At 54.4% G+C, this 23,556-nt stretch overlaps 2 protein-coding genes across 2 annotated transcripts in view; both read left to right on the plus strand.

Moving 5' to 3' along the window:
• The window catches only part of PELP1 (proline, glutamate and leucine rich protein 1), a 33,974-nt gene extending 18,063 nt beyond the window's left edge, over positions 1–15,911 (plus strand). Inside the window, exons 9-17 of the mRNA XM_075346662.1 lie at positions 5,792–5,879; positions 5,956–6,044; positions 6,128–6,250; positions 6,333–6,483; positions 7,797–7,923; positions 8,120–8,175; positions 11,112–11,318; positions 11,403–12,776; positions 15,300–15,911. Of these exons, the coding sequence (XP_075202777.1) occupies positions 5,792–5,879; positions 5,956–6,044; positions 6,128–6,250; positions 6,333–6,483; positions 7,797–7,923; positions 8,120–8,175; positions 11,112–11,318; positions 11,403–12,776; positions 15,300–15,389 (2,305 nt within the window). The 3' untranslated portion in view covers positions 15,390–15,911. The remainder of the gene's footprint in view (positions 1–5,791; positions 5,880–5,955; positions 6,045–6,127; positions 6,251–6,332; positions 6,484–7,796; positions 7,924–8,119; positions 8,176–11,111; positions 11,319–11,402; positions 12,777–15,299) is intronic.
• Positions 15,912–18,577: 2,666 nt separating this feature from the next.
• RNASEK (ribonuclease K) lies at positions 18,578–22,584 on the plus strand. Its single transcript, XM_075346663.1, has 3 exons — positions 18,578–18,721; positions 21,998–22,080; positions 22,161–22,584. The coding sequence occupies exons 1-3, from the start codon at positions 18,644–18,646 to the stop codon at positions 22,303–22,305; spliced, it is 306 nt and encodes a 101-aa protein (XP_075202778.1). The 5' UTR covers positions 18,578–18,643; the 3' UTR covers positions 22,306–22,584.
• The last annotated feature ends 972 nt before the right edge of the window (positions 22,585–23,556 follow it).

A 23,556-nucleotide genomic window follows, 5' to 3' on the forward strand; every position in this document is an offset into this window, starting at 1 on the left:
CAGTGTCTTTCCTGTCCCCATGGGGCATGGAGAGGTTTTGTTTTTTCTCCTATGCTGTGGTGGCCGGCGAACTGCAGTATATTTTTTTTTTTTTTTTCCCCCCTATTACCTTCAGCCGGACGGCATCGGTCGGGCCTTCACCGCTCCTCCCTTGCTGTTCCCTCACGCTGTGGGGGACCGCTGCTCCAGCCTTCCGGATCCTCCTGAGGGGTGATGCAGGCTGTTGAGCTCCCCGGCCGGCGTCCTCCCTGAGCCGCCGGCCGCCTCCCGCATGCACGCTGCCGGAGCGATCCGGAAGTGCTCCCGGAGGCGGGACTTCTGGTCTTGCGGACTTCCGGTCGAGCGCTTCCGGTTTGCGGAGGCAGCGTGGAGGCACGCCGACTGCGACTCGACCTGCCCAGGACCGGATGCGGGAGGCGGGGAAACGTGCACCGTCACTGGGGAGGCAGGCCCTTGTCCATAAGGGCTGCCACGAAGACATCAGATCATGGTAAGACCGTGCTCCCTGTCATGTCTTCCGCTGCAGCTGCCTCTGCAGAACCCAGTGTGCCCCCTGCTACTGTGAGTATGGAGGGGTCTGGTCCCTCGGACATAGGTCTCATCAGTGATTATGGCTCTCTGCTCTGTGTTTTCTAGGAGGACAAGGCCACCAAGAAAACTGACAGAAATGAGAAATCAGAGAAGCCTGAGAAGTCAGAAAAAACTGACAAGTCCGATAAGCCTGATAGACCTGACAGAGTGGACAAAATTAAAAAATGTCCCATCTGTATAAAGAAGCTCCCTGCAGTATGGGATAAAAAGCTTTGCCAGCAATGTACGGACCAGGTTATTAGGGCCGAACAACCATCTCTGATAGATGAGTTGCGGTCCATGATGAAACAGGAGATTAGGGCCTCACTGGCTTCTCTCCCTGTGCCTGGCCCTGTTCCTGGCCCTGTGCCTGGCCCTGTTCCTGGCCCTGCTCCTGGCCCTGCTACTGGACCCTCTCCTCCAAAAAAGAGGAGACTCCAGTCGACCCCTTCTGATCAGGAGGACGCTGATTCCACCTCTGAGGGTCCTGATGAAGGATTTCCATCTGGGGGGTCTGACCAGTCCTTTCTTTTTCACTCAGAAGAGTTGGGGGATCTTATTGAGGCAGTTCGGAGCACTATGGGTTTAGAGGAAGTGCAGTCTCTTCCTTCAATCCAGGACGAAATGTTTGCTGGCCTGAAGTCAGTCAAACAGTTGGGATTCCCAGTTCATGCCAATATATTGGATATTGTTTCTCAGGAATGGGAATGTCCTGAGAGGCGGGTACGGAGTGACCTTAGACGCCGGTTTCCTCTGGAACCTTCGGGACTACATTGGGAGATCCCAAGAGTAGACGTTCAGGTGGCTAGGGTAGCTAAGCAAACGGCTCTTCCCTTTGAGGATACTTCCCAACTGAAGGATCAAATGGATAGGAAGGTAGAGGGCCTGATGAAGCGGTCCTGGGAGGCATCGTCTTCCTCTATTCAAGCCAACATTGCCTCCACCTGTGTATCCAGGTCCCTAATTAGGTGGTTAGACCAGTTGGAGGCTCATATTTCCCAAGGGACCCCTAGGGAGGAATTACTGGAATCCCTTCCCTTGCTTAGGAAGGCTACCTGTTTTCTGGCAGATACCTCGGTGGAATCTGTCCGCCTGGCAGCCAGGACCTCGGTGCTTTCTAACTCTGCCCGACGTGCCCTCTGGCTTAAGGCCTGGAGCGGAGACTCCACCTCCAAAATGAGGCTTTGTTCACTTCCGTTTAAAGGGGATTTAGTGTTTGGGCCTGCCCTGGATGATATCCTGGACAAGGCGACCGATCGTAAGGCCTTGCCCGATCCTAGACCTAACAGGAAGCGGTCCTTTCGTCCCTCGATGCCTCAGGCCTCCCAGCCCAGAGGGAAAGGGAAGGCTGGCAGGTGGAGCTATCCCAAAGGTAGAGGGAGAAACATCCTCATCACTCCCCATCAGCAACGTCCACAGCAGGACAAACAGTGACTCGTCCCGGGTGGGGGGAAGACTCTCAGCGTTTCTTCCCCAGTGGCAGTCCATAACCACCTGCCAATGGGTTCTGAAGATCATCTCGGACGGTCTTCTCATAGAATTCCTTTCCCCCCCTCTTCCGGGTCTCCAAGTCACTGCGCTGGCGTCACCGGGTTCACAGGCTCTGTTGTACACAAAGATTATAGAGCTAGTGCACTCGGGGGTAGTTTCCCCAGTCCCGAGTCAGGAAGAAGGGGTAGGACACTACTCCCGTCTCTTCCTGGTCAAGAAGCCATCCGGCGACGTCCGTATAATTATCAATTTAAAACGTCTAAACCGTCAGGTCAGGTACCGGCGGTTCAAGATGGAGTCAGTGAAATCAGCTATTCCCCTGATAGGTCTACACCATCAGATGGCCTCTATAGATCTGAAAGACGCCTACTTCCATGTACCCGTCCATCCGGGACACAGGCAATACCTCAGGTTTGCGGTGCTTCACAGGGAGGAAGTACTTCATTTCCAATTCAATGTACTTCCCTTCGGGATCTCCTCAGCTCCAAGGATCTTTTCCAAGATCATGGCAGAGGTGGTCGCCTTCATGAGATTGCAGGGTATCTGTCTGGTTCCATATTTGGACGACTTTCTTCTCATGGCTCCATCTGCTCCAACCCTCCGGAGCCATGTGGAAAGGTCTTTGGGAATCCTTCGGTCTCTGGGATGGATTCCCAATCTCAAAAAATCACAGTTAACCCCCTCCTCCACTCGGCAGTTTCTCGGAGTGCTGCTGGACTCCGACAGACAGGCATCTTTTCTCCCAGAGGGCCACAGGATAGCTCTGTTAGCCAAAATATCAAAGCTCCGCAGGCAGGCTCGCCCGACGCTTCGAGCGGCTATGTCAGCTCTGGGTTCCATGACATCCTGCATTCCTTCAGTCAGGTGGGCTCAGGCCCATTCTCGGTGTCTCCAGGATCATATCCTGGCACATTGGGACAGACTCCCGTCATCCCTAAACAGACGGTTTCGCCTCTCGGAGTCCGTCTCCTCATCCCTTCTCTGGTGGCTGAGTCCCGCCAACCTGCAGGTGGGGGTTGCCTGGACTCAGAAACCCCTGGTTACACTGACCACAGATGCCAGCCTACGAGGATGGGGGGCAATGGTGGCAAATTCCCCATTTCAAGGGGTCTGGAGTCCTTACGTCAGCTCCCAATCATCCAACTACCGGGAGCTCAGGGCAGTCAGGGAAGCCCTCCTTGCGGCTCAGGACCTCGTCCGGGACTCTCACGTCCTGGTATATTCAGACAATGTCACAACAGTGGCACATCTCCGCCATCAGGGCAGTACACGCTCAGGCGCCCTGAAGTCGGTATCCTCCCGAATCTTTCAATGGGCAGAACAATCTCTGCTCTCCCTTTCTGCGGTCCATCTGAAGGGCTCCCTCAATCTTCAGGCGGATTTCCTGAGTCGTCGGGATGTTCATCCAGGGGAATGGAGCCTGGATCAGGCGGTGTTCTGCTCTCTAGTGGCAAGGTGGGGTGCACCAGAGGTAGACCTCTTTGCCTCGGCAGGGAATCGCAAGGTCGCAACATATTTCTCCCTGAACCCAAGGGACGGGGCGTTAGGGGTAGACGCTTTCTGCCACAGATGGTCCTTTCGCCTCGTTTACGCATTCCCCCCTCTTCCTCTTCACGCACGGGCCCTGAGGAAGATCAGAGACGAGGGGGTCCCAACCATACTGGTAGCCCCTCTGTGGCCCCGGAGGAGTTGGTACAGCCTGGTCATGACGCTAGGAATCGACGGCCCAGTCCTCTTAGGTTCGGACCCCAGCTTACTGTCACAGGGTCCGATTTTCCATCCGGCTCCCCAGAAACTCAACTTGGCTGCCTGGCTTCTGAGGCCCGGGCACTGAAGGCCCAAGGGCTTTCTGACAAAGTTGTGGCTACACTACAGAAGAACCGTAAACCTGTGACTAATAGTATATACAACAAAATCTGGAAGAGATTTTCCTCCTGGTGTGGTTCTCGGCCTCCTGACCCTCTTCGACCAAATATTGCGCAGATTCTGGACTTTCTCCAGAGTGGGTTAGACTTAGGGCTTAGGCCTAGCACCCTGAAAGTTCAGGTGTCAGCACTCAGTGCAGTCTTTGACACGGCTCTGGCAGATCATCGTTGGATCCGTCGGTTCTTTGTGTCCGCTAGTAGACTCTGTCCACGTCAGAGGGTCCTGACGCCTCGCTGGGATCTCAATACGGTCCTTACAGGTCTATCTCAGTCTCCGTTTGAACCTCTGTGCTCTTGTAACATTCGTTCCCTTTCTCACAAGACTGCCTTTCTTGTGGCTATTACATCAGCTCGCAGAGTCGGCGAACTTCAGGCTTTGTCTGTTAGGGAACCTTACCTGACCGTCAGAGATGACAGCATTGTTTTTCAGCTGGACCCTTCCTTCCTTCCCAAGGTGGTTTCGGATTTTCACCGTTCGCAGTCCATCGTCCTGCCTTCCTTCTGTCAGAATCCTCGGACTCCGGGTGAGGAAGTGTTTCATTCTTTGGATGTCCGTCGGATAGTGTTGCACTACCTAGAGGTTACTGCTTCTTGGCGCCTTGATTCTAACCTGTTCATCCAGCCCTTTGGCCGCAATAAGGGCAAGAAGGTGGCTAAGAGTACCGTCGCCAACTGGATTGTGCGGGCAACTAGAGATGCATACCTCGCTCAGCATCTCTCTCCACCTACTGGATTCTCGGCGCACTCCACCAGGGCTACCTCTGCCTCCTGGGCCGAACGGGCAGGGGCCTCCCCTGAGCAGATCTGCAAGGCGGCTACGTGGTCTTCGCTCCATACTTTCACGAAGCATTATCGGTTGGATCTGGATTCCAACAGGGATTTGGCCTTTGGCAGGAGGGTCCTGCAGGCTGTGGTCCCCCCCTAGGTATCAATTCTTTGGTATTCCTCCTATGCTGTCGTGGAAGGGACTAGAGAAATAAGAATTATTCTTACCGATAATTCGCTTTCTAGGACCTTCCACGACAGCAGGTAATTCCCTCCCCTATGTATTCATGTATTCCTGAATGTGTAGTACTTCTCATATGCTATGGATTCTTTGTAAGACACTGGCTATGGGAGGTGGGAGGGTCCTTTTAAACCTCTTGAACTTCCTGTCCCAATTAGGGCGTGGAGAGACAACCTCCTATGCTGTCGTGGAAGGTCCTAGAAAGCGAATTATCGGTAAGAATAATTCTTATTTCGGCCATCTTTGTCCTCCTTCTTCTGGAGCCAGGGTGCATGACGTGTCCTACGTCATTCACACTCGCCGGCATTGAGGTCCTGCGCAGGCGCACTACAATAGTTTAATCTTCACTGCTCAGGGAAGATCAAAGTCCGCCTGCGCAGGACCTCAATGCCGGCGAGTGTGTATGACGTAGGACGCGTCATGCACCCAGGCTTCAGAAGAAGGAGGACAAAGATGGCCGAAAGAGGAGGACGGAGAACGGAGACGCCCATATGACCCAACTGCACCGCAGTGACCGTTTAGTTAAGTATTATAAAGTGATTTTTCCATTCTACACAGCGGCCTGTGCTCTTATATACAGCATGTTAGGATACTGTATATAAGATCCCCCTGGTGGTGGCTGCAGTTTATAGGGAAAAAAACTGGTGACCGGTTCACTTTAATTCCTGCAGCATTTTTTACCAGTGAAAGCAAAACTGGAAGCACTGACATCTCTACACCCCTGAAAAGCAGTTCTGGGTGATGACATTTGTGGTGCGACTTCCCTTAACCCTCCCCCCCCCCCCCATGTGTGTTACAGGGAACAGTTTCCGGCTCCGGTTCGGGTTCCGGTCTCCGACATCCTCAATCTGGTTTGTCGGGTGGTCAACGTGAGCGCCAAGAACTTGGTAAGCCCCTCGTTGTGTGGATTGTCCTTCCTCCGCCCACCCCTGCCTCGCTGATGACGGCGTCCTTGTGTTGTAGAGCTGGCAGGGAGAGGAGGCTCTGAAGCTGCTGCTGCTGCCCAGAGTCCACAAGACGGCGCTGGACATCCTGGAGGGCACCATACTGGCGTCAGTACAACCCCGGTTGCTCTAGTATTTGTGGTGCCGTCTGTCTGCGCTCCTCACTATCCTCTGGCATCTCTCCTCCTCAGGTGCGGCCCTCGTCTCTTGCCGTTCTCTTCCGTTATCTGCCGAATGTTTCCACAACTCCTCAGCTCCTGGGCATCTGTGAGGAGTGCAGGCGGGTTCCCGTCCGGGCAGGAGAAGCCGTACAGGTGGGTGTGTGGCGCTGATCTTCTTTCTCTGGGGTCCGGCCGCCCCCCGTGTGCTACATTGACCTGTGATGTTTCATTACAGCTCGCTCCGGGGAGCGGTCTACCAAGTGATGGAGCACTGGGTGACGACGTGCGGAGTCTCGGCCGGCATCTTACAGGGGACAGGACACCACGCGGATGTCTTGCTGGCACATCTGCTCAGTGACATCACTCCGCCCGCAGACTCAGTGAAGGTGAGACCCTCTGCCGCTGCCGTCTCCTCTCTCTCCGCCGTCTCCTCTCTCACCGCCGTCTCCTCTCTCACCGCCGTCTCCTCTTTCTCCGCCGTCTCCTCTTTCTCCGCCGTCTCCTCTTTCTCCGCCGTCTCCTCTCTCTCCGCCGTCTCCTCTCTCTCCGCCGTCTCCCCTCTCTCACCGCCGTCTCCCCTCTCTCACCGCCGTCTCCCCTCTCTCACCGCCGTCTCCCCTCTCTCACCGCCGTCTCCCCTCTCTCACCGCCGTCTCCCCTCTCTCACCGCCGTCTCCCCTCTCTCACCGCCGTCTCCCCTCTCTCACCGCCGTCTCCCCTCTCTCACCGCCGTCTCCCCTCTCTCACCGCCGTCTCCCCTCTCTCACCGCCGTCTCCCCTCTCTCACCGCCGTCTCCCCTCTCTCACCGCCGTCTCCCCTCTCTCACCGCCGTCTCCCCTCTCTCACCGCCGTCTCCCCTCTCTCACCGCCGTCTCCCCTCTCTCACCGCCGTCTCCCCTCTCTCACCGCCGTCTCCCCTCTCCCACGGCCGTCTCCCCTCTCCCACGGCCGTCTCCCCTCTCTCACCGCCGTCTCCCCTCTCTCACGGCCGTCTCCCCTCTCTCACCGCCGTCTCCCCTCTCTCACCGCCGTCTCCCCTCTCTCACCGCCGTCTCCCCTCTCTCACCGCCGTCTCCCCTCTCTCACCGCCGTCTCCCCTCTCTCACCGCCGTCTCCCCTCTCCCACCGCCGTCTCCCCTCTCCCACCGCCGTCTCCCCTCTCCCACCGCCGTCTCCCCTCTCCCACCGCCGTCTCCCCTCTCCCACCGCCGTCTCCCCTCTCCCACCGCCGTCTCCCCTCTCCCACCGCCGTCTCCCCTCTCTCACCGCCGTCTCCCCTCTCTCACCGCCGTCTCCCCTCTCTCACCGCCGTCTCCCCTCTCTCACCGCCGTCTCCCCTCTCTCACCGCCGTCTCCCCTCTCTCACCGCCGTCTCCCCTCTCTCACCGCCGTCTCCCCTCTCTCACCGCCGTCTCCCCTCTCTCACCGCCGTCTCCCCTCTCTCACCGCCGTCTCCCCTCTCTCACCGCCGTCTCCCCTCTCTCACCGCCGTCTCCCCTCTCTCACCGCCGTCTCCCCTCTCTCACCGCCGTCTCCCCTCTCTCACCGCCGTCTCCCCTCTCTCACCGCCGTCTCCCCTCTCTCACCGCCGTCTCCCCTCTCTCACCGCCGTCTCCCCGCTGTCTGCCCTCTCCTCTCTCCGCCGCCCCCCCCCATCATTTTCTTCTCCTCGGATCTTTACCCTTTGTCTCTCTACAGATGTCCGGTTTCGTGCAGCTCGGAGTGAAGAAGCAGAAAGTCTCAGAACTCGGGAACGGCGAATTTCAAAGTCAAAGGAAGCGAGAAAACAGCGCAAATACGGAGCTATGTACGGCGGCGCTGCGGGGTAAGATGGGCAACGTCCGGGTGGCTTGGGTAGGAGATTCGCCCAGAGACCCCATCTATCTGTCAGACATAGAGGAGGGACCCTAGAGCGGCTCCTGTCCACAGAGGTGGGGGATAAGTATCTCCAGTGCCTGGATGTCCACCTCCCGGCGGTGGCTGCCATTTCTCTCACGTTTCTCACCTTTCTTCTTTCCTAGCCCTCTGCTCCATTGTTCTGCATGGAGGATCCGTCATCAAGGAGGACAGTCACCGGGTGAGTGGGCATTTCTGGGGGTCCACTGTTCACAGGGTTGCATCAGGTGTGTACCCCGCTAGCAGTGCAGTCCCAACAGGGGCTGGGTTTATGGTCACACATGTTACCTGATGGTGAGAGGCCTCCATTATAAGCGCCGTTCAACACCGGGAGGGGGAAACATAGAGAGGATAGTATGGTGGGGCACAAAGGAGGGAATCACAGCTGTGGGGGGCTCAGCAGGGGCATTGTTTGTGTGTTGGGGCTACACAAAAGGGGGAATTATGTCCATGGAGGGCACATAAAGGACATTTTTACAATGTGGGGGAGGTGAAAGGTGAGCTATTAAAATACGGGACACAAAGGCGCCACTATTAATATATGGGGGGCACCAAATAGTGATTTTTTTATATGTAGGAGACACAAGGGGGCACTATTACTATGCAGAGGATGCAAAGGGGGCACTATTACTATGTAAGGGGCACTATTACTATGTAAGGGGCACTATCACTATGTAGGGGGCACTATTACTATGTAGGGGGCACTATTACTATGTAAGGGGCACTATTACTATGTAAGGGGCACTATTACTATGTAAGGGGCACTATTACTATGTAGGGGCACTATTACTATGTAGGGGCACTATTACTATGTAGGGGGCACTATCACTATGTAGGGGGCACTTACTATGTAGGGGGCACTATTACTATGTAAGGGGCACTATTACTATGTAAGGGGCACAATTACTATGTAGGGGCACTATTACTATGTAGGGGCACTATTACTATGTAGGGGCACTATTACTATGTAGGGGCACTATTACTATGTAGGGGGCACTATTACTATGTAGGGGGCACTATTACTATGTAGGGGGCACTATTACTATGTAAGGGGCACTATTACTATGTAAGGGGCACTATTACTATGTAGCTGGAACTATTACTATATAGGGGGCACTATTACTATGCAGGAGACACAAAGGGGGCACTATTACTATGCAGAGGATGCAAAGAAGGCACTATTACTATGTAGGGGGCACTATTACTATGTAGGGGGCACTATTACTATGTAGGGGGCACTATTACTATGTAGGGGGCACTATTACTATGTAGGGGGCACTATTACTATGTAGGGGGCACTATTACTATGTAGGGGGCGCTATTACTATGTAAGGGGCACTATTACTATGTAGGGGCACTATTACTATGTAGGGGGCACTATTACTATGTAGGGGGCACTATTACTATGCAGGAGACACAAAGGGGGCACTATTACTATGCAGAGGATGCAAAGAAGGCACTATTACTATGTAGGGGGCACTATTACTATGTAGGGGGAACTATTACTATGTAGGGGGCACTATTACTATGTAGGGGGCACTATTACTATGCAGGAGACACAAAGGGGGCACTATTACTATGCAGAGGATGCAAAGAAGGCACTATTACTATGTAGGGGGCACTATTACTATGTAGGGGGCACTATTACTATGTAGGGGGCACTATTACTATGTAGGGGGCACAAGGGGGCACTATTACTATGCAGATAATGCAAAGGGGGCACTATTACTATGTAGGGGGCACAAATAGAGCATTATTACTATTTAGGAGACACAAAAGGGCGCTTTTACTTTGCAGGGGACATAAAGTGTGCGCTGTTACTGTGGAGCGCTGGTTAGAGTTGCTGGGTGTTGTTTTGTGCACTGCTGCGGGTGATTCGGTGAGGCGAGGGTTTGGAGAAGTCCCCAGGTTGCAGACACTTTCGATGCTCGGGGGTCATCACACCATCATCTCTCCAGACTCTCTCGATGCTCGGGGGTCATCACACCATCATCTCTCCAGACTCTCGATGCTCGGGGGTCATCACACCATCATCTCTCCAGACCCTCGATGCTTAGGAGTCATCACACCATCATCTCTCCAGACCCTCAATGCTCGGGGGTCATCACACCATCATCTCTCCAGACCCTCGATGCTTAGGAGTCATCACACCATCATCTCTCCAGACCCTCGATGCTCGGGGGTCATCACACCTTCATCTCTCCAGACCCTCGATGCTCGGGGGTCATCACACCATCATCTCTCCAGACCCTAGATGCTCGGGGGTCATCACACCATCATCTCTCCAGACCCTCGATGCTCGGGGGTCATCACACCATCATCTCTCCAGACTCTCTCGATGCTCGGGGGTCATCACACCATCATCTCTCCATACCCTCGATGCTCGGGGGTCATCACACCATCATCTCTCCATACCCTCGATGCTCGGGGATCATCACACCATCATCTCTCCAGACTCCCTCGATGCTCGGGGATCATCACACCATCATCTCTCCAGACTCTCTCGATGCTCGGGGGTCATCACACCATCATCTCTCCAGACTCTCGATGCTCGGGGGTCATCACACCATCATCTCTCCAGACTCTCTCGATGCTTGGGGGTCATCACACCATCATCTCTCCAGACCCTCGATGCTCGGGGGTCATCACACCATCATCTCTCCAGACCCTCGATGCTCGGGGGTCATCACACCATCATTTCTGCAGACTCACTCGATGCTTGGGGGTCATCACACCATCATCTCTACAGACCCTCGATGCTCGGGGGTCATCACACCATCATCTCTCCAGACCCTCGATGCTCGGGGGTCATCACACCTTCATCTCTCCAGACTCTCTCGATGCTCGGGGGTCATCACACCACCATCTCTCCAGACCCTAGATGCTCGGGGGTCATCACACCATCATTTCTCTAGACTCACTCGATGCTTGGGGGTCATCACACCATCATCTCTCCAGACTCTCTCGATGCTCTGGGGTCATCACACCATCATCTCTCCAGACTCTCTCGATGCTCGGGGGTCCTCACACCTTCATTTCTCCAGACTCTCGATGCTCGGGGGTCATCACACCTTCCTCCCTGGCGCTCTCCAGCAGATCTCTGCCTTTTCTCCGCAGCGCCTCCAGGAGCTCTCCATCCCGCTCCTGATCCGCCTGCAGCAGGGTCCGGAACAGTGGACGGGTCCTTACGCCAACAACGGGTGTCGGAAACAACTTTATCGTTTGCTGTTGTCCTTAACGCTGAGCCCCAACCCTCACCTCCCTCCCCCGCTGCACTGCGCCATCCGGATCTTCAGAGTGGGGCTGACCGAGGAGAACTTGCAGGTATGGGGGAGGGGCGGACACGATGAACGTGGGAATGCTAGGGTTTGTAGTGTCCCTTCTCATAATTTTCCCTTAATCCTGCAGGTGTCCAAGTTCTGCTCGGAGGCTCTTGCGATCTGCAGGATCATCATCCACCCTCGAGTTCCCACCCTCCAGCGCCCCCTCCCGCAGCACGGCCCACGGCCTCCTGTGCAGGCGGAGGTCCCGGCCCAGCGACCCCCGGCGCCTCCGATTACATTTCCTGCCACTATACCTTTAAATCATCTCCCCATCAGGACCCCTGTCCCTCCGCAGAACGCGGAGCAGTCCGCTCTCCCACTGATCCCTTCACCTCAAGAGACTTTCGGTGGGAAGACCCAACACCCCATCTTCATCCACTACGAGAAGGAGGAGACGTCCGACGTGGAGATTTCCCTGGAGAGCGATTCAGATGACAGCGTGGTCATCGTCCCCGAGGGTCTCCTGCAGAAGCCCGCCCCGAAATCTGAGCCTTCCCCGCCCTCCGCTAAACCTCCCGCTGAGGAGACCCCGGCGGCAGAGATCCCAGCCCAACCGGCAGTGCCATCACCCACCTTGGCAGCGGCAGCGCCAACTCCCCCGGCCGCCTGCCCCGGACCCTCCTCAGCACAGATGCCCCCCGCTGCTGCAGAACAACCACCTCCTCCACCACCACCGCCTCCTGCACCCGCAGCCCCTGCCTCCTCAGAGGGCGACATGGTCATCAACATTAACAGCACAGATGAAGAAGAGGAGGAGGAGGATGAAGATGAAGAAGGCATGTATGACGAGGAAGAGGACGACTACTATGACGATGAGGAGGAGGAAGAAGACCTGGAGGGACTGGACGACGAGGAAGAAGATTTCGATGACGACGAAGGACTGACCGAAGAGGAGGAAGAGGAGGAGGAAGACCTGGACGCGGAGGTGGAAGAGGACGACGACGATGTGGATGATGTGGACGATGAGGATGGGTTAATCGCTGAGGATATACAGATTGCGGCGCCCTCTGTGGACTCCATGCCCGAACCTGTCCGACCTGCCATACACACTCCGGAGGTAGAAGACGGGCCCCCCTGCCTGTCCCCCGTGCAGGATGACGACCCCGGAGACACCGATCTCCTCATGTTGGTGGAGAGCGAAGATCGGGAGACCCCAGCGGAGACTTCTCAGGACCGGCTCTCCGAAACAGAGGTCACAGCCAGCCCCTCGCCTCCCCCTGTCCTCACCCCACCTCCAGTGGTCCCTGTACATGAGGACGAGGAGGAGGAGGAGGATGAGAGGGCGGTGTCCGATATCATAGAGAGTGATCCTCTCCCCGAGCCGGAGCCCCCCGCTGAGGAAGAAGAGATGATCAAAGAGCTGGAAGAGGAGATGCCGAAGATACAAGTGGTGCTGCAGCAGCCGAAGCCGAGGGAGGAGGAGGAAGAGGAGGATGAGGACCTCCTGGAGGAGCCCGAGGTGAGTGCACACAGGACGCCACGCTCATACACTGCCCTCACAGGCGGCACTGGTCAAAAGCGTCCTAATGAGGTCCACAAAGAAAGCCATGCCTGACTGTTATGAATGAACAAAAGTCAAATCTAAATTGCGTCAGTATTTGATGACCGCCCGTCACCTCCACCTCTAGGTACGTGCTCAGCAGGAGGTTGTACCAAACATATAGGAGACCTGACCCCCGATCTTCTGTGGATGAGGCTTGTGCGGATCCGTCACATTATCCCAGACAGGAGGGATGATGTGAGATCAGGGCTGCGCGAGGGCTGGGTCATCTCCCCTTCAGGGCCCTGTGGGGGCTGGATCATCTCCCCTTCAGGGCCCTGTGGGGGCTGGATCATCTCCCCTTCAGGGCCCTGTGGGGGCTGGATCATCTCCCCTTCAGGGCCCTGTGGGGGCTGGATCATCTCCCCTTCAGAGCCCTGTGGGGGCTGGATCATCTCCCCTTCAGGGCCCTGTGGGGGCTGGATCATCTCCCCTTCAGGGCCCTGTGGGGGCTGGATCATCTCCCCTTCAGGGCCCTGTGGGGGCTGGATCATCTCCCCTTCAGGGCCCTGTGGGGGCTGGATCATCTCCCCTTCAGGGCCCTGTGGGGGCTGGGTCATCTCTTCAGGGCTCTGTGGGGGCTGGGTCATCTCCCCTTCAGGGCTCTGTGGGGGCTCGATCTTCTCCACCTCAGGGCTCTGTGGGGACTTGATTATCCCCACCTCAGGGCTCTGGTGGCCGTATTGTCTCCACCTCAGGGCTCTGTGGTGGCCGTATTGTCTCCACCTCAGGGCTCTGTGGTGGCCGTATTGTCTCCACCTCAGGGCTGTGTGGGGTCCGTATTGTCCCCACCTCAGGGCTCTGTGGGGGCCGTATTGTCTCCACCTCAGGGCTCTGTGGTGGCCGTATTGTCTCCACCTCAGGGCTGTGTGGGGTCCGTATTGTCCCCACCTCAGGGCTCTGTGGTGGCCGTATTGTCTCCACCTCAGGGCTGTGTGGGGTCCGTATTGTCCCCACCTCAGGGCTCTGTGGTGGCCGTATTGTCTCTACCTCAGGGCTCTGTGGTGGCCGTATTGTCTCCACCTCAGGGCTGTGTGGGGTCCGTATTGTCCCCACCTCAGGGCTCTGTGGGGGACGGATCATCAACCACCTCAGGGCTCTTCGTCCTTCATGGCATCTCCTGGATGTTGAGGGTCATTGTCTGGCCTTAGGATAAATTTAGAGCCAATCAGGGACCCCCACCATGAGTCACTATTTCCTGCAGACCCTCAGTATTGCCCCGCTCTCCAGCCCCTCAGGTCAGAGCACCCTCTGCCATTATTTTGCCCCCTCAGTTCCTCTTTTCAGGCACACTTGGGTCACTTGCCCTTGTTTTTTTTGGCTACAACGCTTCCATGGAGACCACTTTTGACCGAACAGTAGCAGGTCCCACCGGCCGCTGCCATTCCAAGTTGATGGCACTGCTGGACATCTTCCAATTTTCTAAAGGAACCATGGTGTGTCTTTCTTCGGTTTCCTTGGCTGACCACGGTCTCTGGTCCTCATCATGTCCTGATTCTTTTGGCTTCTTTTCTTGTACCCTTTAGTCGTCTGTGAAGCCTTGGCCTGGGAGACGCCCGGCTGATGCACTATAACTACCTTGATGACAGTTTTGATGGTGTGTGACCTGTGACGTCTTCCACGGCCTCACCTTTTACGCCACGGCCTCACCTTTTACGCCACGGCCTCACCTTTTACGCCACGGCCTCACCTTTTACGCCACGGCCTCACCTTTTACGCCACGGCCTCACCTTTTACGCCACGGCCTCACCTTTTACGCCACGGCCTCACCTTTTACGCCACGGCCTCACCTTTTACGCCACGGCCTCACCTTTTACGCCACGGCCTCACCTTTTACGCCACGGCCTCACCTTTTACGCCACGGCCTCACCTTTTACGCCACGGCCTCACCTTTTACGCCACGGCCTCACCTTTTACGCCACGGCCTCACCTTTTACGCCACGGCCTCACCTTTTACGCCACGGCCTCACCTTTTACGCCACGGCCTCACCTTTTACGCCACGGCCTCACCTTTTACGCCACGGCCTCACCTTTTACGCCACAGTTTTGACTGCTTCTCACCCAGTTTTAAGCCTCCTACACAGCTGTTTCTGTTTCAGTAATGAATGTGTCTTAATCCACATAGAAACATGATCCTCATTTTCAGCGGGGTGGGATAATCTTGTACCCCTGACAGGACCTAGGAGAAGTCATGGGGGCGACGAGCGGTCACCAAATACTGATGGGAGTCACGTCTCCCACAATGCACCTCAGCCGAGTCTGCGCTGTACAGACAACAAAACGGCAGCAGATGTGAAAAAGGCAGAAAATAAACCCTGGCAGAGTTATGCATGCAGCTCCGGATGTGACTGGAGCATGCCTTAATGAAAGCTGTTGTCTTCTGTTATCAGCCTCTTCACCACATTTGACAGTTATAATATTTTTTCCCCCCTTTGTCTCTAGGATGAGCCCCGCGATGCAGAATCCATGTTGGCGGACTTCATCGACTGCCCCCCAGATGACGACAGAGACCCCGTGCCCCTGGCCACGTGACCCCCGCGCCTCCACTGTCGCGGCTGCTCATGATCACATTTATATTTTTTTATATTTAAAGTGCCCACTGCCTCCGATCCATCCCCTGCCAACCTCGGGCACTGGGGACACTACAACTCCCAGCATGCCCTGCAGTCCACACCATGGAGCTCACAATGACCCCTCCGGCTCAGGGCTTGATGGGGGCTGTAGTTTCGGTACAGTTGGAGGTCGGAGGGTCACATATCTGTGGGGTCCGCCCTCGGCTGTTATAGTTAACCCTTTGTAGTCCACGTCCCCTGATTTTAGTTTTCAGCCTCACATATGTGGCTCGGGGGATGGGGATTTTTTTTTTCTTTTTATTGGGGTGGTGAATGGGTTTTGGAAATGTCTGCGGGCCAGTGACGGACGCCCGCGCTTACACCAAGGCAGCTGTAGCTTTTTGGTTCATATGTGACTGTTTGGTCAAACTTTTTTTTTTTTCCTATCATTTTGTGATATATATATATTTTTTTTTTGTCAATAAAACTTGGGATGTGACGATGTCTGCTCCAGTTATTGAAAGCGGGGAAAAGTCAAGGGTTGGCTAAGAAATATTCCTGTACTATACTGATCCTGAGTTACATCTTGTACTATACTCAAGAGCTGCACTCACTATTCTGCTGGTGCAGTCACTGTGTACATACATTACATTACTGATCCTGAGTTACATCTTGTACTATACTCCAGAGCTGCACTCACTATTCTGCTTGTGCAGTCACTGTGTACATACATAACATTACTGATCCTGAGTTCCCTCCTGTATTATACTCCAGAGCTGCACTCACTATTCTGCACATGCAGTCACTATTTCCTTCTGCTCAGGCAATGTTCCCCCAACTCTGAGGACTGGTTTTTCCAGCAGGACAATGCACCATGCCACACAGCTAGGTCAATCAATGTGGGGATGAAGGACCACCACATCAAAACCCTGTCATGGCCAGCCCAATCTCCAGACCTGAACCCCATTGAAAACCTCTGGAATGTAATCAAGAGAAAGATGGATAGTCACAAGCCATCAAACAAACAAAGAAGAACTGCTTACATTTTTGCACCAGGAGTGGCATAAGGTCACCCAAAAGCAGTGTGACAGACTGGAGGAAAGCAGCCAAGAAGCAGGAAAGCTGGGATTAACAATCATGGTTATTCCAGAAAATATTGATTTCTGAACCTTCCTGAGGTAAAACATTATTAGTATTATTGTGTCTAAATGATTATGATCTTGTTTTCTTTGCATTATTTGTGCATTGTTTTGTTATTTTCACCATTTCTCATTTTCTGAAAATAAATACAAAATGTATTGCTGGGAAATTCAGAGACGTTGTCAGGAGTTTATAGAATAAAAGAACAATTCACTCAAATATAAAGAGAAAAATCAGAAAAACTGACAATTGTGCAGTGGCCTCTTCATTTTTACCAGAGATGTATGTGTGTATGTACACAGTGTGTCCACCCATATCCTGTCCACCGCCATTAACCTGAGAATGGCGGCAGCTATAGGCATAGAAGTGGTGTCTAGGTATAGTAAAGTAGCCATGCGCTACACAATGAAACTACCTATAGCGCCACCTGGTGAAAAACAACGGAGAGAGCATTTTTATCTTGAAAATGGAACGAGATAGAGAAAAAAAGTGAATTTCAAAGTTTTAGAGCATCATCAGTTCAATACGAATCCACACCTTGCCTACAGAAATGCTATGATTAGAACGTGTAAAACTCACAAGGCTGCGGACGTGAAGAGATACCTCATGGAGACCTTCCTACAAGTCATTGGGTATGGTGGCTGTGTGGAGTGATCTCCGCTCACCTGACCTGACCCCATTGGACTTCTTTCTGTGAGGTCACATCAAACAGCAGGTGTATGCGACCCCTCCACCAACATTGCAGGACCTACGACGACGTATCACAGAGGCTTGTGCAAACGTGTCACCTCCCATATTGCACAACGTGCAGCAAGATACAGTATGCTGTGCAGATGTGCATTGCAGCCGACGGGGGACACTTTGAGCATCAAAGTTACATGAGCGCCATATGCGTGACCAGCATTCAATGTTTTGGGGGGGGTCATTGGTTTCATATCATAGCATTTCTGTATGCAAGGTGTGGATTTGTATTGAATTGATGATGCCCTACAACTTTGTAATTCACTTTTTTCTCTATCTTGTTCCGTTTTCAAGATAAAAATGCTATCTCCATTGTTTTCCACCAGGTGGCGCTATAGGTGGTTTCATTGCGTAGCGCATGGCTACTTTACTATACCTAGACACCACTTCTATGCCTATAGCTGCCGCCGTTCTCAAGTTAATGGTGGTGGACACACTGTATAAAGCTGAGTGTGTGTGTGTGTGTGTGTGTGTGTGTGTGTGTGTGTGTGTGTGTGTGTGTGTGTGTGTGTGTGTGTCTGAGTGTCTGATAAAGGAATCCGCACCGTTGCATTTACAATCACGATATTTTGCACAGATGCCTCATGTGACTCAGGGAACGTCATAGACTATGTTTTGATAGGAAAATTTAACCCTGTGCTTTACATTTATTCACCAAAAACCTGCTTACATTAAAGTGAATGGAGCTGCGAGCTACAGGCTATTAGGAAAAAAAAGCCAGACAGAGAAAGAGACAGAGAAACAGCTACTATCCTGTGCAACGTCAGGTACTACAGCTAATATATATATACACACACACATATATATATGTATATGTGTGTGTGTATATATACACACACGCATGTACGCATATACTGTACACACGCACGCACGCACACCACACACACACACACACACACACACACACACACACACACACACACACACGGAAAAAGGCAGCTATGACATTCTATTGTAGACGCCCGTCTTAATTTAATGGGGCAGTTGGTCATTGACAATGATAAAATAATGCCCCAGCAGCACAGAGTATTTCAGCGGTTGTATTTGCGCACTCCTGTGTCCTCAGAAGACAGGCGGCCGCTCGTCATCCCCCCAGCACGTGATCATCCCCTGCGGCCGCCGCGGTCACGTGAGGAACGACTTCGCGGATTGTCCTCACTGGCATCCCATAGTCCTGGTTGCCCGTAGCTAACTTGTCGCCTTAGCCACGCCCACTTCCGTATGGACAGCCACTAGAATTGCAGCTTCCCAGCGCTGGCCGAAGTCAGCCAATAGGAGCGCAGTTCCCCAGCTCTGGCCGCAGTCAGCTGACCGGGCCCCGCAGTCGGAGGAGAGCGGAGCTGGTGATCGGTCATGGTGTCTCTTCTGTGCTGCGGGCCCAAGCTGGCCGCCTGCGGGATCGTGCTGAGCGTGTGGGGCGTCATCATGCTGGTGAGTGAGGCCGGCGCTGTGTCCTCCGTCATACTATGGGCAGGTGACGCCAGGAAACCCGGGGTGGGCGAGCCCTGGGCTCATTATCTGGCAGACATCAGTTTCGGGGGTTTGTCAAGGTCACTGACCCCTGCTGGTCACGTGATCATGTGTTAGGAGTCCCACTTTAAGTGTTATGTAAGGTCTGGTCCCCTTTAAGAGCAGTCATTTCAGTAAGGGGGGCCCCCTCTCTCCCTTATACTGTTGTTTGGGGGGCAGTCATGGCGGCAGGTGGGCTTCTCTCTCCCCTATACTGTTTGGGGGGCAGTCATGGCGACAGGTGGGCTCCTCTTTCCCTCATACTGTTGTTTGGGGGGCAGTCATGGCGGCAGGTGGGCTTCTCTCTCCCCTATACTGTTTGGGGGGCAGTCATGGCGACAGGTGGGCTCCTCTTTCCCTCATACTGTTGTTTGGGGGGCAGTCATGGCGGCAGGTGGGCTCCTCTCTCCCTCATACTGTTGTTTGGGGGGCAGTCATGGCTGCAGGTGGGCTCCTCTCTCCCTCATACTGTTGTTTGGGGGGCAGTCATGGCGGCAGGTGGGCGTCTCTCTCCCCTATACTGTTGTTTGGGGTGCAGTCATGGCTGCAGGTGGGCTCCTCTCTCCCTCATACTGTTGTTTGGGGGGCAGTCATGGCGCAGGTGGGCTCCTCTCTCCCTCATACTGTTGTTTGGGGGGCAGTCATGGCGCAGGTGGGCTCCTCTCTCCCTCATACTGTTGTTTGGGGTGCAGTCATGGCTGCAGGTGGGCTCCTCTCTCCCTCATACTGTTGTTTGGGGGGCAGTCATGGCGGCAGGTGGGCCCCTCTCTCCCTCATACTGTTGTTTGGGGGGCAGTCATGGCTGCAGGTGGGCTCCTCTCTCCCTCATACTGTTGTTTGGGGGGCAGTCATGGCGGCAGGTGGGCCCCTCTCTCCCTCATACTGTTGTTTGGGGGGGCAGTCATGGCGGCAGGTGGGCCCCTCTCTCCCTCATACTGTTGTTTGGGGTGCAGTCATGGCTGCAGGTGGGCTCCTCTCTCCCTCATACTGTTGTTTGGGGGGCAGTCATGGCTGCAGGTGGGCTCCTCTCTCCCTCATACTGTTGTTTGGGGGGCAGTCATGGCTGCAGGTGGGCTCCTCTCTCCCTCATACTGTTGTTTGGGGTGCAGTCATGGCTGCAGGTGGGCTCCTCTCTCCCTCATACTGTTGTTTGGGGGGCAGTCATGGCTGCAGGTGGGCTCCTCTCTCCCTCATACTGTTTGGGGGGCAGTCATGGCTGCAGGTGGGCTCCTCTCTCCCTCATACTGTTTGGGGGGCAGTCATGGCGGCAGGTGGGCGTCTCTCTCCCTCATACTGTTGTTTGGGGGGGCAGTCATGGCGGCAGGTGGGCTCCTCTCTCCCTCATACTGTTGTTTGGGGGCAGTTTTTGGCAGGTGGGCTCCTCTCTCCCTCATACTGTTGTTTGGGGGGCAGTCATGGCGGCAGGTGGGCTTCTCTCTCCCCTATACTGTTGTTTGGGGGCAGTTTTTGGCAGGTGGGCTCCTCTCTCCCTCATACTGTTGTTTGGGGGGCAGTCATGGCGACAGGTGGGCGTCTCTCTCCCCTATACTGTTGTTTGGGGGCAGTTTTTGGCAGGTGGGCTCTTCTCTCCCTCATGCTCTTATTTGGGGAGCAGTTTATCGCCCACCAGTATAATTAACCCTTCCCGTTGCTGTAGCTCTGCAGACACTTCTCCTTTCCGCCCTGGCGTATATGAATCATGAAAGTTCCCCAAAAGTCAGTGATGACATTCTTAGAGGGCAGACGTTACGGGGTCCTTCATGTCACTGCAGCGTCCGGCGCTTGCGATCCCTGCAGAGGACAATGGGGTGATTGTTCCCTGTCATAGGTCGCCATCCGCTGTTATAGAACAATAAAGCTTTATTTATAATGGACACGGGGCCTCCCCCTCAGGATCCCCCCTTGCTGTCAGTGAACGGCTGACTATTTGCTCCAGTTGTATCCGCACCATCATCGGTCTGCATGCACTGGCCAGCAAGCACAGAAGGGAGAACAGCGGTCACACTATAACTAAACTCAGGGGGGCTGCATTCATCACTGGATACAATTGTTACTGATCTTATGAAGCCTAGATGTGGCTGATAACAGAGAGCAGTAGAGTGTAGTCAGGGTGCTGGGGAATGTGTGGTGTTGACTGTACACAGGAGCTGTGTGTACAGTAATGGCCCCCTGCTGTGTACATGTACACCCAGGAGCGGCGCCGGGCAGATCTGTGCAGATCCAACCCTAGTGACCGCAGCTCTCGGCGTCTTCCCCCCCCCCCAACTGAGCCGCAGCTCCCAGCGTGTGCCCCCCCCCCCCCCCAACTGAGCCGCAGCTCCCGGTGTCCCCCACTCCACTCAGCCGCCGGACCCTGGCTCGCGGCAATCCCCCTGATGGGCTGTAGATTGAAAGGGAATGTGCATGTCCCCCTTCCCAGTAAGCAGTGTGGCATGTAAGGTGTCAAACTACGGCTGCTTTCACGCGTTGTTTTGCATCCATCACAATCAGTTGTGTGACTGATGCTGCAAAAACTGATCCATTGTTTTTGTTTTTTTTACTGTTTTACCGGATCATCGTTCACAAAAGCCGGTCACCGGGCTGAATTTACAGTAGATCATGGCTTACTTTGCGCATGCTCACAGTATAAAACCATCCGCCGCACACACATGTTACATGCAGCGCGGCTCCCGCCTGATGGTCAGACAGTAAACGACTGATCCGTCACGCGGCGGATGCAACGCAAGGCCATCCATCACAATCCGTCGCTAATAGAAGTCTGTGGGGAAAAAACGGATTCCTGCAGAATATTTTGCAGGATATCGTAATTCCTGAAGGCGACGGATTGTGACCGAGGCAAAACAACGGAAGGGTGACAGCAGCCGGAGCGGCAGGTGAAGGCGAACGGGGGACTTTGGAATTAAGGGGTTAAATGCGCCCCCTCCACTTTCTGGAGGTCGTCGCTGCCCCTCATTTACTCTGATCTTGGCCTGAATCTAGGACCCATGGCACGCGCATAGTGACCGGGCAGGAGTCGTGTCCCTGTAGGTGCCGGCTAGAGGGGGACTACAAGTCTCAGCAGAGCTGCCTGTGCATTTAGTGACTTTGGAGTGATTTTCTGAGACCCGGAGTCTTTCAGCTTTTTCTGGCCCTGGTTGTGTCGGTGGCAGGATTAGGCCGGGAGCTTCTGGGTCTCAGGGGTATCTTCTTCTGTTGCAGGTGCTGCTCGGGATCTTCTTCAATGTGCACTCGGCGGTGCTGATCGAGGACGTCCCCTTCACCGAGACCGATCTGTTTGATGAGTGAGTGACGGCCGCTCAGAGACCTCCGCTCACCCCCCCCCCAACCTGGGATTAACCCCGTGCTTTCTTCTCTCCCGCAGCCCCCGGCCCCCCAACCAGCTGTACCGCCTGTACGAGCAGGTCTCGTATAACTGCTTCATCGCCGCCGCCATCTACGTCCTCCTGGGCGGCTTCTCCTTCTGCCAGGTGCGGCTGAACAAGAGGAAAGAGTACATGGTGCGCTGAGGACCCCCCCGCCGCTGCCCCCCCGATGTGTCCTCTACCCCTCCCTCTAGGCCAGCAGGACCAGCCGTCAGCCTCAATCGTTGTCTCCAGACCTTGGACCTTCCCTTTTGATCATGAATCTGGAGGGTCATGTCGGATTTGACTTGTGTACATTCCTGGGACCACCCTTCCCTCCTGGCCCCGGACCCCCTTGTTTATTCCCAAATCTTCCTGAATTCTTGATGTTATTTAAGATATAAGATGTAAATGTTTAATAAAGTGATGAGTTGTGTGATCGAACCACAGCCGTGCTGAAATCCTCTGCTGCAGAGGGGTCCGCTGCCCCCATCACAGCTCCTCCCCTCCATAAACATAGGTGACCCAATCTCAGCAGTGTCCTGTCCTGAAATCCTCTGTGCTGCAGGGGAAGGGGGTTCCGCTGCCCCCATAACAGCTCTCCATACCCTCCCCACATCATAAGCATAAGGGTCCCAAGCTCAGCAGTGTCTGGTCCTGAAATCCTCTGTGCTGCTGGAGAAGATTCCAAGATCTCTCGTCTGAGATGATGACTCCTGTCCTGAAATCCTCTGTGCTGATGGGGAAGATTCCTATGTCTCTGGTCTGGGGGAATGACTCCTGTGCTGAAATCCACTGTGCTGCTGGGGACGATTCTAATGTGTCTGGTCTGGAATGATGACGCCTGTCCTGAAATCCTCTGTGCTGCTGCTGGAAGATTCCTACGTCTCTGGTCTGGGATAATGGCTCCTGTCCTGAAATCCTCTGTGCTGCTGGGGATGATTCTGAGGTCTCTGGTCTGGGATGATGACTCCTGTGCTGAAATCATCTGTGCTGCTGGGGGAGATTCCAAGGTCTCTGGTCTGGGATGATGACTCCTGTGCTGAAATCCTCTGTGCTGCTGGGGGAGATTCCAAGGTCTCTGGTCTGGGATGTCTCCCTCTCTGCTCATGACTCTTTTGTACATCATTAGCTTCCCTAGGCTCAGCACACTCCTCTCCTGAAATCCTCTGTGCTGCTTTCCACCCTTCCACCTCGCACATGCTCCCTGTCCTCTCTTAACATTAGCACCCTATCAATGCCTTCCTTCAAAATCAGCCTAATCTGAAATACTCTGTGCTGCTGAGGACATTTTTTCATTTCCCCATCAATGACCGACATTCTCAATCATGTTAATTAGAAAAACGTGACCTTAAATAGCGCCCCCCTTTTTCCCTCAGGTCGTGTGCGGTACTGCAGCCGCTTTCCATTGATGTG

This window comes from Anomaloglossus baeobatrachus, chromosome 4, assembly GCF_048569485.1.
Source record: "Anomaloglossus baeobatrachus isolate aAnoBae1 chromosome 4, aAnoBae1.hap1, whole genome shotgun sequence".
Classification (NCBI taxonomy): domain Eukaryota; kingdom Metazoa; phylum Chordata; class Amphibia; order Anura; family Aromobatidae; genus Anomaloglossus; species Anomaloglossus baeobatrachus.

What these genes read in the sequence shown, in the direction of transcription:
- RNASEK (XM_075346663.1), top strand. Translation starts at nt 18,644, where the DNA reads ATGGTGTCTCTTCTGTGCTGCGGGCCCAAGCTGGCCGCCTGCGGGATC. An exon ending in TGTGGGGCGTCATCATGCTG is followed by an intron (nt 18,722 to 21,997) that starts GTGAGTGAGGCC and finishes CTTCTGTTGCAG; the next exon opens with GTGCTGCTCGGGATCTTCTT. An exon ending in GAGACCGATCTGTTTGATGA is followed by an intron (nt 22,081 to 22,160) that starts GTGAGTGACGGC and finishes TCTCTCCCGCAG; the next exon opens with CCCCCGGCCCCCCAACCAGC.